General features: G+C 35.4%; 2 protein-coding genes across 2 annotated transcripts in view; both read left to right on the top strand.

The window, feature by feature from the left end:
• LOC123308512 overlaps window positions 1-3636 on the top strand; it is a 45089-nt gene extending 41453 nt beyond the window's left edge. The window contains exon 9 of the mRNA XM_044891206.1: window positions 3045-3636. Within this exon, the coding sequence (XP_044747141.1) occupies window positions 3045-3595 (551 nt within the window). The 3' untranslated portion in view covers window positions 3596-3636. The remainder of the gene's footprint in view (window positions 1-3044) is intronic.
• LOC123308513 (tyrosine-protein kinase hopscotch) overlaps window positions 1-14613 on the top strand; it is an 84283-nt gene that overhangs the window by 47184 nt on the left and 22486 nt on the right. Inside the window, exons 7-9 of the mRNA XM_044891207.1 lie at window positions 7937-8064; window positions 8119-8331; window positions 11623-11747. Coding sequence (XP_044747142.1) covers window positions 7937-8064; window positions 8119-8331; window positions 11623-11747 — 466 coding nt within the window. The remainder of the gene's footprint in view (window positions 1-7936; window positions 8065-8118; window positions 8332-11622; window positions 11748-14613) is intronic.

Here is a 14613-nt window from a genome sequence, read left to right as displayed (position 1 = left end):
AAATCACCCCAAATCGAAAAGAAACAAAAGAAAAGCAAAAACAAATTATATTCTGAATTCTAAACTGAACGAAAACTCGAATTTCTTTGATCGATGGAAAAAGGCAGAATTATCAGTTCGCACTCGGGCAGTCAACCGTAAGTGAATCGTAAGTCAATACCAAGCGAAGCGACCTGATTTTATAACCACGGGGGGGGGTGCGGAAATCATTTGTGCCATGGCTGTCGAAAATCGTTCAATTTTGAGTCGATGAAGACGTCTTAATTTCGACTTATCTGCACTGGCGAACAAAAAACTTGGTTACCTTCCAATTCAGGATGTTTTATACGGTGCGACATCGTTTTTCAGAACTGAAAACGGAATAAAAACGGTGCGGAATGTTTACAATTCCGAACGATGTCGTGAGTTCCTGAATTGGAAACTGAAAATATTCTCTCAAAATTAATTCAAAAATGAAATTACTAAAATGAAACTAAAAAGATTATACTAAAATGAGGGGGTATATTTGCCGGAAAACTACCCTTTCATTACAGGTTTTATCGAATGAAAGGAATTTCGGAATATAGTTTTTCATTTATCATTTATTTGATGAATCTTTTTTCGGACACAAGATACCACCCACGTCTCCCAGTGTTCTCATTATGACCATTTCGTACCATAAAAATAACAAAAATTCAAAGAACCCAACTCTTGAAACTAAGTGAGACGCTTTCTAATGAATATTCGAACGTTTTTTAAAATGTAAGTTTTCGGCATATTTTCTCGTTGAATGCGCCGTTTTCTTGTAATTTGATGTTCCAAAATTGAAAAGTATCTGTAGAATTTAAAAAATTGGGTACTTTGTCTAAATGCAACTCTGTTTTAGAGATTCACAGATGTGTACTGTCATAGATGTAGCTTGTTATTCTGAAGATAATTTTGTTTTTCCAGGGGTGGCATAGTGCATTATGAAAACATAAAATGGCTATATCTTTTTAACAAGGACGAATACAAAAAATTGTATAGGAAAAGAATATATTTTTCGTTTTCAAGAATCTACCGTTAAAATGTACCAACTGACAAAGAAACACCCAGAAGGAGCTGTTTAAATTTCAATTTTTCTTTGATGAATCATATATAGTATAGCAAAGAGTAGATGATTGAAATTTGGAAAAAAAATCGGGAAGATTTTTTGAAATGAACATTTTTCGTTACTTAAATATTGTAGTCAATTTTTGCAAATTTTTTGAATCTAACAACAAACCAGCTGTTCGAGGAGATCCAAAGTCGATGTTTAGTTGTTGTTAAAATGCCTAGAACAAGTGTACGCGAAATTTATCGCCAGCTTAGTGAATTTTCAAGAGGCGGGGTTGTCATTTCGAGAAATCGCTAACCGTACGAACAGAAATCCAACTACTGTTATGAGATGTTGTCAAGCGTGCTTTGATAATGCAGTCTTTTGGACTGCAGCATTATCTACCCCATCTTGTGTTACCTCTTACGGTTGAGCATCGCCGGCAACGATTACAGTGGTGCAGAGAAAGACAACATTGGAATGTGGAATGGCATCAGGGCTTCTTTTCTGATGAATCTCGATTCTCCTTGAGTGCACATGATGGCCGAAGAAGGGTAAGACGACGTTGAGAAGAAAGTCGTGAACCTCGTTTTGATGTTGAGCGTCATGTACACCGGACAGAAGGCGTTATGGTATGGGGTGTTATTCCACATGGAAGTAGGTCACCTTTAGTCTTTATTCGAGGTAACATGACAGCGCTACGTTACCTTCAAGAAATAGTGGAGCCCTATGTTCTCCCTTACCTTAACCGGCTTGAGAATCCAATATTTCAGCAAGATAAGACTCGACTTCATGTTGCCAGAGTTAGTTTGAACTTTTTTGAAGCGACCCATATGAATCTCTTGCCATGGCCGCCCAGATCCCCCGATCTTTCGCCCATAGAGCATGTTTGGGACATCATGGGTAGAAGGCTTGAAAATTTACCTCAGCCCCCACGGACTTTGACGGCTCTGAGTCATGAAGTACAGGTAGCTTGGGATAGTAACCCTCAAGAAGAAATAGACCATCTTGTAATGAAAGGGTTTTTTTTATATATCATTGGAACTGCAGTCTCCGTCTACACCCTTCCTATACCAGAGTCTGAGTTCCACCCCTACTGTCAATAACGTACACTGCTGGTGTGGATATCCGGGGGGTACAGAAGGCACTTTGGGGTGGCTACCCTTCCTAGAATTCTCCCGCTCGTTCCCGTGTTCACCCCTACGGTTAGGGAAGCACTCTGCTGGTGTGGATACCCGGGGAGTGCCGAACGCGCCTAAGGGTGAGCCGTCGTAATTCTGTGTCTTCGTTTTTCATACCCTAACCTGTCTGAAGTCCGATACCTGTCCGTTAAGTGTGCGTTTTAGGTTCTTGGTGGCGAACACGTCCGTGAACTCCGTATAACGTTTTGAGATCGGATCCTGTTTCGATCCGTCCGTTGTGCCCTGTAAATTCACTGATCTCGAGTCTTCCACTGTACGAATTTTATAATAGTGCCATTCGTGTTTCCTTGTACGAGTCGACAAATATAATTTGTGTACGTTGATTTTGACTTTCACTGGTTGTCGCTAACACCCCAGACACCGAGGAACCTTGTCTTCGGCTCGCAGCTACCAGGGTAGGTTTGCTATTTTCCCTTAAAGAATAGCTGGCGCTCGAGAACCCCGAGAAAAAGCCGTTACAATCTTCTTGCATCAATGCCAAGACGTGTTGGGGAGTATATAGATAACCGCGTTGAACAAACACATCAACAAAAAAATTTGTGAACCAAAACAAATTTAAAATTTAAACAGACCCCTTCTGGGTGTTGCAGTTTCTTTGTCAATTAGTATATTTGTACGAGACAAAAACTCACCCTGCATATAAGGTCACTGTATGTAGTCTCTTCGTATCCCATCTTCCTTCTCCATAACCTTTGGCTGAAAGGATATAGTTTGCTTATATTCCCGTTCCTTCGACCAAGACCGGCATTCTTGCTTGGATTCTTTGGCATTCTCATCGTGACTTTCAGGTCTGTACGTCTGCACCTTGTACAAGAAGAATAAAAAACAGCTAATCATACGCATCGTGGCCTTGGCCGTCGTCCCGATCGCCCACACCTTCATCACCAGGGCCACCAGAAGTCTAAAATTGAATTGCAAGACCGTCGTTCTCGGCTACGTCTACTCGGACCTGAGCCTCAAGCTGCTCCTGAACAAGACCACCTACAAAGACTACGGCATCGTCACCCTGTCGGCGGCGAACACCTACACCTTCAAGCGTCTAAGACGCAACTTCACGGGCGATTGGAAGTGCGTGGTCGAGCAGAAGGATCTGGGGTTCTCGTGGATCACGAACTACGAGAAGATCCTGGTGATGAAGGCGCCCAATCTGTACACCAACCTGCTGGAGGACGAGTTGACTAGGCCGCTGTTCGGTTGGTTGAAGAGCGAGAGGAACGTGCTGGTGGCGTTGATCGTGATCGTTTCCAGTTCGGTGGTGTTGGTCACGTTGTGTCTGGCCATATACTTCGCCTTTTTCACGATCAAGAAGAGGTCTTACAAGAGGAACCGTAGATTGTGAACGATTCTTTGTTGATTTGTTACAATAAAGTTTAAGTTTGATGTTGTATGATTTCATTCAGAATATACTGAATAATGTGTGTATACTTCATTCACTTTTATTTTAGCCATGGAAATTTGACACATTCCACTCTGTGTAGTACGAAAATGTAAGGTTATGACGCTTGTCGAAACATTTTTGGGTTTTAAATCAGCGCTATGTTGTACGTTCTACGTAAAAGTCTCAGTAATTACGTATTTTATCGCAATGTCGAATCACTTCGGAAAATATGAAGCATCTGTTTCTGCAAATGGCCCTGAAATTAATATTTAAAATAGTCGTGGGGTATAAGAAACACATTTGAAGCACATATGGCGCTCACGTCACTTTAGTCGCTTCGTTTCCCATCATTCTATTATCTTCGATTTTTAGATCACTCGTTAATATGGCGCTGTACGCAAACGCAGTAATTACTTATTTTATCACAATGTCGAATCGTTTCGGAGAATATGAAGTCGAAAATATGTGACGAACGTTTATACAAACTGATTGAAGGCATGCCAAATCTAGTTGTAGTTGCATGGAAAATACAAGAGATCAGTATTTAAATATATTTCTGCTATGGAAGAAAATTAAATTATTGACATATAAGTAATATGCACCAGCTTGAGAAGAGTTAATGTTGGTTATCTTCTTTGACTAAAGGTTGTAGAATTGAAAAAAAATTAACCCGAAGATGAAATGGTTGAGAATGGGTATCTGTCGAAGGAATTTACGAATAATTACAAGAATGTTAAATTCTTCAACATAAATCATCTTGCACCAATTGCAATCAGAAGAATTAAAAGAAGTTTCAATGCAAGTGGAACTTTTAACAAAAATTTCACATGAATTAATAATTAACAGGACAACTGGCTCGTATTTGTAGCTGTTTATTTTTAATACTTTGATATAATAAAAATAGTTATATATTTATTGATCCCTTAGAACATTTGTATAATGTATAGGACAAAACAAATGAAAATGGAAAAATTAATTTTCTGGAACTTATTCTTTGATAACATTCATAGAAAATCCAAATGCCACCACTTTTTTGGGTCCTCCAATAGAAGGAAATTCTTTGTCATCCTATTCATCCACAATCTTTCTGATTGTGGAAACATTCAGCTCAAAAATAAATCGTTTAGATTCAGATGAAACATTAAATAAATTCACTTACATTGAATATGTTCGCTACCGTCTGATATATTTTGTAGATATAAGAATATCAGGGTTACCTACTATTTGAATGAGCGGACCTGAATTCTAAACAGCACTTTCTGAAACCTTATCCTCTCTTTTTTTTAATCAATCACTTTCGGCATTTTTGTGCTATTAATTGATATTAGTTGTGGCAACGGCTTTCATGACATTAACGACTTTTCATGAGTGCCAACCTTACTACGTTCTAGTTACAAAAACTTAAGAAAAATATTTCATGGCCAACCGAGTGCTAAAATAAAAGTGAATGGAGTATAGACTTGGTTTATCTTAGGAATTAAGTGACGTCAGCAGTCAGAAGTACAGCGTCCTTACCAGACTGTCAAAATAATCATAGCCTTTACTGCTGACATTAGTTATAATCAGTAAGCCCAGCGATCTACCATTTCGTAGGAATGGGCGAAAAATATCGATATATCGAAATATCGATATTTTTCTAAAAAATAATCGATAAATATCGTTGATATTTCGAATTCCGATACTATCGACTATCGATATTTATTTCGAAGTATCAAATTTCTATATTTTTCCATGTGTCGCACATCGTTGATCTGATATGTTTAGTGTGTAGTATAACGACCACGACAATGAGTGGTGTATTGGGTTAACTTAAGTTCAATCCTTCGTATCTACGCATTGAACTCTATGGGTTCCCATAGAGTTCAATATATCTACGGTACGGGTAGATCATTGTTACGCTTTGTGACAGGAGTTCTAAACGAAAAGAAAAGGAGTGCACGTGCAATTTGCACTTAAAATAGTAAATGATATCAGTTTTGTATTTTAAATAATGAAAATATTGATAACACTTCCAAATCTGTGCTTCATTCCGAATATTTTAATAAAGCTCATGGGTAACCACAAATTTTGTATATATCGTTAAACCGATATATTCAAATAATAAAGATATTGATAACACTTCCAAATCTTTGTTTCATCCCGAATATTCCAATATATGGATATATCGAAATATCGATATTTTTTCACGATATATATCGATACTGTCGAGAAATATCGATACAATATATATCGATATTTTTTTCACGTTTGCCCATCCCTACCATTTCGGATTTTCGGATCCATCTTTTACCACCAAATCAATTGAAAAAGAATCATAAGCGAAAAAGTCAATCAACCCGATTTATACACTATAGTGATTTCAACTCCCGGTTGTCCAGTTTCAAGAACGACTCTTGAAATCAGGAATATTGATGGATAGAGTAAATAGAAGGATGAATAAAATATCCCCAGCTCCAAGAATTGAAATGAACCACCACTATTCTGTCAACGATGGAGAGCATGTTCCTCATATCTTTTCGAATGTGTAAAATGGCTGGCCAATAGAATTGGTGAAGGAATGTAACAGATTCACTCAGAAAAATTTCTATTTCTTTTTGATAGCCTTAGAGCTCTAACTTCAAGGATCAAAACAAACTTGTATTATGTCTACAATCGAGAGCACGTTTCCCGTTTTCTTTTGAAAATTTAAAATGAATTTAAAATCGCAAAGAAAATTTATTACCACATGCACACATTACATCAATTTTCTTGGAATGTCATTTTAAATTTTCGAAAAAAAAAAGGGAGATGCGCTCTCGATTGTAGACATAATACAAGTTTGTTTTGATCCTTGAAGTTAGAGCTGTAGGGCTATCAAAAAGAAATAGAAATGCGCTCCATCGCAAACAGAATATCGGTTCATTTTAAGCGTTGGAGGTGGGGTTCTAGGGCTGTCAGAACAAAACAAAATTTTCATGAATACATTTCTAAGTTGAAAACTGATGATGCGCTTCATCGTAGACTGAATTGTTCTTTCTGATCCTCGTAGCTTCAGTAGGAACAAAAAACTATGTCAGAATATTTTAGTCACCCCTCTATGTACTCTAGCCGTCAATTTTCTTGGCCGGGTATTTTCACTGACTTTTCTTCTAGAGAAGGAATCCTTGAAACATTCAGAATAGAAACAAAATATAAAAGTATTATGAAATGATGAAATCAAGGATTATAAAACATAATCTATAATACTTGGTGTGAAATCAGTCCATCTCTCCTTTCATATATATGGTATTGACCGTGGTGAAATTGTCTTCTTGGAGCTGGCCGGCCGGTAGCAAACACACGATCATATGATAGAATTGGGGAAACAATATTTATTCGAGAATTCGAGGAGGATTTTACGTTACATTCAAACAATAATGGTTTCTTAATATTTTTCATAATGAATTGATTTCGAATGTTCAAAAAAGAAGTAAAAAGTTTGTTGAAAGTATCATAAGTTCGCAGTAAGTGTCAGATAATAAAAATGTATTCATTTGATTAATCAAATGAAAATATGAGATATTCAAAATAAGACAAAGCGAAGAATGTTAATTAAAAAAAATTGCAACTTAACCTTCCATTGTATAAGTGTTTCAATGTAAAACTTTAGGTCCTTTCGTTTGCATAAAAAGTAGCACTTTTCTAAACTCGATTTGATTTACACCAGTGTAGAGGAAGTATAGTTTATCTACACATAGTCAAAAGGGGATGTAGATGAACTACACCCATTTGATTTAGAATAATTTTCATTTATCGAAAAATGACATCAGACTCTTTTTGTAGAGCGTTTAAGTCTTTACATAATATAGAAAAGATATTACAATGCAGAATATCGTTCATAAGTTATAGAAATCAGAAGAAAAAAAAAATTTACTGTGTTATTAATATGGGAAATCGGAAAAAGTGATGCGGACAACCTAAACATTAATATTGAGGGCTCATATTTTCAGAGGCCTATTTTGGCAGTTGAACGAAATTTTTGAGCTTTTTTGGAGAAAAATAATTTTTTTTTTTGAAACGCCCTATTGACATACTGTTGAAATTGACATGAAATCGTCCATCCAAAAATAATTTTTGGGAGAAAACTAACATGTCGAAGCTTGCTAATTTCATGGACTTTGTGATAACTTCCCCATAAACGTCTAATAAGTCATCGTGGTGAATCACCCTGTGATTTTTCACAGAATAATTCATTTTGATGCGTTGTACCTTTCTGACTCACCCTCGAAAACATCCTTCATCATGTACAGGCGAATAAACTAACGATTTGTATTTTTTTTTCAGTACAAAGGAAACACGGTTCCCAAGGTATAACCCTAGTCCATAGGTGCATGTGGAAGATCGAAAAATCCAAAAAAGTCGAAGTCGCCATGAAACTACTGAAGCAGGATTGTTCCGAGAAGTACCTGAAGGTATGCGATCTCCACACTAGCGTCGCCTTAACGTCTTATAAGAATCTTTTTCAGAATTTCCTCGATCTGGCCGGAAGTTGGACTTTTCTTCAATCCAAGAGTATCGTCAAAATATACGGGATCACGCTGTCGCCAAACGTGTCCATGGTGATGGAGTATTTTAGGCTGGGTCCATTGAACACTTATCTCCGCAAGAATAGGAACATGCTCAAGACTGAAGATCTGATAGAGGCCGCTAGTAATCTGGCGTCGGCTCTGTGGTATCTGGTAAGTTTTTCTCTGTCAAAGTTTCACTTGACTAAATTCATCCTATGCTTGTATTGGTCCGTCTTGAGAATTAAATGACGGAGTTAAACATCGTTGTCAGACTGTGTTCGAAATGGGGGGTATTAAGGTTTTGTAAAAAAAAAAAAGAATAGTGGACTGTATGATAAGATAATTGAGTTGGAGATGGTATTGTAAAAACATTCATTGTATATCGTTCACAATCATCAGGTGACATGAATAAGTCACCTGCATGAACCTAATACAGTAATAAAAACAAATATTAACAGCATCTATAGACTCAGAGAGAAATAATTCAACTAAAAGCAAAGATAATCCAGAGTAGTTCAAATGAGGAGTCACTTGAAGTCAGACTTAGACTTTGAGAAAGTTCGATAAATTCAAAATTAACATAACCTTTATAGTGACAGAGCAATCAATGAAAAATTGATTGTGAGAGCCTCTTTATTCCATCAGAAAACAGAAGGTCAGAATAATGAATTTCAATAAGAAGACTGAGTTGTAATAGTGAAATAGGACAAGAGGTGAAACTAAATTGTCTAAGTCTGGTCCTCAACGAAAGATCAATATATTAAATGTGATTTGAGCAATAATTATAGTACAAATATGAGGAGAATTAATATGAGTAACGTTGCTCTTGAAGAGTGCAAAAATCCATCGAGGAATACAACATTTACAGAGACGGACTGCTTACAAGTAAGCACGATTAGAACGTCCTTCCATAAAATGGAAATACAATTGATGAATTATGATATATATAAAACGAGAGTACTAATGAGGGAAACCACTAATCGTTGGTTTAGAGAAGTGCGGAAGGATTCATTCATCTGAAACTCGACAATAATGATTAGTCATGTAATTGAGCGTCACAGAGTTGGCTGAGAAATGAGATAAACTGATTCGAATAAAAGACATGAGAAGACAATAAATCAGTATCCATTATCAATGAAAATTCAATTCTTGTGCTACATACCCATTTTCATGTGAGAAAATCTAGAGAAGTCTGAAAATCTATGTAAATTATAAAATGTCATGAAATACATATTCCTAAGAAAGTATTTGATCGATTGGTCTCGTGTGAACATATCATTTGAGCGGTACTAGTAAATATTATAAATCTAGTTGAAGATTCTGAAATAATCTTCCACATTTCATCAGAATGAAAAGAACATGAAAATGGTCAAATTAATAATTTTGAGAAGACTTTGAGTACATTACCTTTCGATGGAACAAATTAGCACCAGAATTCGCTGAGAAGACTTTGAACGTTTATCAGAAAAATGGAAGATACAAATTATGAGAGGTACAAAATGAGAGTACTAATGAGAGAAACCACTAATCGTTGCTTTCGAGAAGTGCAGAAGGCTGAAAACTAACATGTGTATCGAGCAAGATGAATTAATATGAGAATGTATCAATGAGAATACAAATTAAAATGAGTAGATCATACCAATTGAGTGTGCATGATTACCAAAGCAGGCCTTCCATAGTGGAACTATCAAACAGTATCCTGACTGTTGAACCATATTTGAGAAGTGGACATCGTGTTCTGAAGGATATCAACTAAATCCAGGGTCCACCCTGGAGAACATTAGGATTCTTTCATCTGAAACTCGACAACAGTGATTAGTTATGTAATTGAGCGAAACAGAGTTGGCTGAGAAATGAAATGAACTGATTCGAATAAAAGACATGATCATGAGGAGAAAATAAATCAGTATTCAATATCAATGAGAATTCAATTCTTGTGCTACATACCCATTTCTATGTGGGAAAATCTAGGGAAGTCTGAAAATCTATGTAAATTATAAAATGTCATAAAATACATATTCCTAAGAAAGCATTTAATCGAATGGCCTCGTACGAGACCATATTGAGCGGTACTAGTAAATATTATAACTCTTTTTGAAGATTCTGAAATAATCTTGCACATTTCATCAGAATGAATAGAACATGAAAATGGTCAAATTAATAATTTTGAGAAGACTTTGAGTCCATTACCTTTCGAACTGAACAAATTGGCACCAGAATTGGCTGAGAAGACTTCGAACGTTTATCAGAAAAATAGAAGATACAATTGATAAATTATGAGATGTACAAAATGTGAGTACTAATGAGGGAAATCACTAATCGTTGGTTTCGAAAAGAGCAGAAGGCTTGAGAACTAATCTTTATATCGAGCTGGATGAATGAATATGAAAATATTTCTATGAGAATTTAAAGTTTAATGGACAGATCATACCAATTGAGAGATTACACGATTACCAGAGGAGACCTTCCGGGGTGTTACCAGAACGATACACTGTCAACCAGTTTCATAGCTTACTACTGACCGTTAGACCATATTAGAGAAGTTAGTAAAGATTATAAATCTGTTTGAAAATTCTGAAATAATCACGTGGACTCATTTCATCAAAATGAAAAAAACATGAAAACGGTCAAATTAATAATTTTTAGAAGACTGTGAGTACACCTCACTACCTTTGGAGTTGAACAAAGTAGCACCAGAATTGACTGAGTCGACTTGAAAGAATATTACTCTGATCAAGTGATCAGTTAAAAAGGTGTTGCAATAAATCTAAATGAGAACAATGAGAAGTTACTTCAACAGAGTTAACAAATAGAATTATAAGAAAAATGTGTTGGTTTCCGCTTCGGAAAACACTGAGAGTGGGGCTGCTGCTTCGGTCAATTAGCGTACCGCAGAATTGGGGTACTATACGTGACCACCCGGAGCTAGTCAGGGGCGTACACAAGAGCAAGAAATAAGTAATGAAACTTTTGTACACATTTGAAACTTATAGTGAATTATGAAATAATTGATCCTTGATACTTATAGCTGTAAGAGATGAACATTATTACGTTCGTCTTCAAAATGATGGAATAACGAAGCAATCATAAATTTCGTGCCTGATTTACTATAATAATATTTGGGAACATTATCGGGACAGAACTTTTTATTTTGAAAATTTGATAGTTCTTGAAATAACTGATTGTGAAAATGGATGAAATATGAGTGTGACAGACAAGAATCAATCGAAAACAGCCAAAATCAAAGTTTATGCAGTTAACCTAACTCCTCGACCAAAACAAAACGATTGTATCGAAAAGCTAGTACACCGACAACTTAGGATAGTGTTAACAACATAAACTCTCAGAAAGCGCTCGGTTTTGTGCGCCTTCCAAGATGGATTCATCTGGCATGACTGATTTGCCTTTCTTTTCGCCAATGGAGTTCAGTTGGTGATTCTTACGTTGAATGTTTTGTTTCAGAGCGAGAGAAGAATTGTTCACGGCAACATAAGATGTCGCAAGTTGATGGTGCACAGCCACGATACCAATGCTTTCATCGTGAAGTTGATGGATCCTGGGATACATACCAGTTATGGACCAAATGAGTGAGTTTAGTAGTTTAGTTAGTAGGCCGGAGGTCCACCATTACTATTTGCCTTAATAAAAATAATAATGAAATTAATTTAATTGCCAAAAACACTGCTGATCGGTCCCAACCTGAAACTGCATTTGTTAAAATTTGTGTTGTTGAAAAAAACATAGATATTAATACGACCCTAGACCGTTTGAATAATAATAATAATAATAACTGTTTTTTATTGGCCATCGACCGAAGTACTTCAGCCTAGTGAATTACAAAAATACAAAAAAAAAAAAAATTCATTCTATTTCAGTTTCTTCACTGCAGCTCAGATAGTCTGTCCATCACACTTCGAGTTGGAAATTTTCTGTGTGGGTTAGTTTCCGGGGGGTCCTTGTGGAACATGATTTCAACATCCTCTATTTCTTTCAATCTTTGTGCAAATCTTCTATTCAGTTTCTCTAGTCTCTCTTTAATTGGCTGTATGTTGGCTTTTTCATATAATAGTTCATTTGATGGGTTGTGGAGTTTATTAAGTGGGTGTCTCAGTCGAGTTATAATTCTTAGTGCTGATCTTTCTCCTACTTCTATATTTCTCATTACCGAGTCCGCAACGTTTGTATATAGTGGATGTCCATATTCTAAAATTGGTCTACAGATGGTTTTGTAGATTTTGATGGAATTTTCCAAACTTATTCCTTGGTCGTTATATGTGAGGCATCTGAAATGTTTAGCTCTTGCTATTGTGTTTTTTTTGGCTATGTTGGAATTCAATTTCATATTGGCCTTGTTGTCTACTTGTATGCCTAGGTATTTTATTGATGGAGACCGTTTGTTAGCTGAATTATCGCAAAGCAGTGGGAAAAAACCTGATTCGACCATGTGGTTTCGTTTGGGATATTGTTCGATATTTACGTTGAAATAAAAAAGGAAACTTAGGATTGCCTAATTGTTCTCATTATTTTTCAATAACTTACACTTCCTTACTTTATTAAATGGCTCATTTCGATGCCAACTGACAGAAGAGACTTAGGACACAAGTGTAAAAAATAGAATAATACTTCAAAATATCACCAAAAATTCGTCTAAATTATTCACGAATTTTTTCACAATGGGCATCACGAACTTGTTCGAACATTCCAACAATCGTCTTAAAAATGGGATGAAATGGGGAAACATCACAGCACTTTTTCAACATAACTAAAATAAGCACTTTCAAGAAACTGCCTTGATTCTTTACATTTTCTTTCACCCTAAATTGCACGATACAACAATTATGATTCTCTCAAAAGTGACCTGATGCATCTAATCCGATGAACTTGGTACTGAACTATTTATTGTCCAGCCATATGTTTATGTTTTGTTTCGTTTTTGCGAAGCCGGAGTCGCCTTCCACAGTCCCGTACTTGAAATTCAATTTGTCGGGTTGTATCTCAGCCATCTTGGATATTTTATTCATTATTTTTGAGTCGCATGAATAGTTTTTCAAAAAAAAAGATCTAACTCAATTTTTTTGTTTCTTAATAAACTTATTAGGGTTTTCACTCCCAATCTCTGAAACAAAATCAATTAAAATGAAATCAACGATTTGCTCCTGCGTAAATTCTTGCACTAATTTGTCAGGAGCAAATTAACTAGAAAAAATTGTTGCCTGACAATGAACTCAAAATAAATAACGTTGAAATTATAATTCTAAGTGGTAACGAAGTCTATATCAGACTCCTTCATCAGACGAAAAATCTATCAATCTAGTTCAACTCAGCGTGGTGTAAAAAAAATAATATGGTTTCCAACATTAAATACAAAATAAATTTCTATTACAATGAGTCAAGGCAGAGTTTCATGTAAGCCTTTTTCTTTAATTTTTGGAAACTGAAATGAAACTTGCAAGCAGAATTAAGCAATTATTCATAAGAAGTTGTAAAGCATCTAGTAGAGCTCCTGATGCCCACTTTGAACACTTTTTGTAAAACTCGATTCAATTGAACGATATTTAAAAAAAATTTCTCTCGTATTCTTTCATTATAGTTATAAAGTTAATAGTTTTTAAGCGAATTTCAAGTAACGAAGTGAATTTTAGCAGTTTTGTTATTAAGAAAAAAAGGTAATAATTAATTCCTATTACATTGAGTCAAGACCTTTGTAACAAAAATGTTGAAATTTAATTCATAACTTGAAATTAATTTGATAATATTGATTTCACAACGTTGGGGTTCAATAATAAAAGAAAATAGGACAAAATAACAATTTTAAAATATCGTTTCATTGAACAAAGTTTCACAAAAGATGTTTAAATTGCCCACCATGAGTTCTGATACATGCTCTATAGTCTACACTTTCTAATGAATCATAACTTTATTGCATATCAACAATTTTAAAATGAGTATCGTTTCATTGAATTAAATTTCACAAAAGATGCTCTAAGAGGCCACCATGAGCTTCAGTACATGCTCTATACCTTCTTATAGATGATTGCTTTATTTTGATTGTATTTCTTATTTTAGCTGCTAAAAATTTTAGAAACAGTGTTTACATTAAACTAGGCCTCAACTGATTGCAATAGGAATTTATGTTGTATTGAAGGCTGAAAATACAGAGAGTTATACCATTTCAGAATCTCAATAAAACGGGCATGTTTTTTCTTGCATTGACTCTCAGGTAATTATATTATTTTTCACACCACGGTTGAAAAAACAATAAGCAAAACGGAAAAGTTGAGTTAGATCTTTTTTTCATGAAGTACTATTCATGCGCCTCAAAAATAATGAATTACATTCGATAGATCATCTATCCAGGAAATACAGTTTGAAAAAATTCCTTCATTTGAAGTCTTGCCTGCAAAACGAGTGGCGAAGAGTGTAATTCTCTTGAATTTTCGAAAAACTTCAATA

This window comes from Coccinella septempunctata, chromosome 2 (assembly GCF_907165205.1).
Source record: "Coccinella septempunctata chromosome 2, icCocSept1.1, whole genome shotgun sequence".
Taxonomy (NCBI): Eukaryota; Metazoa; Arthropoda; class Insecta; order Coleoptera; family Coccinellidae; genus Coccinella; species Coccinella septempunctata.
Note: the sequence above shows the minus strand (reverse complement) of the source record. Positions and strands in the feature narration are given on the sequence as shown.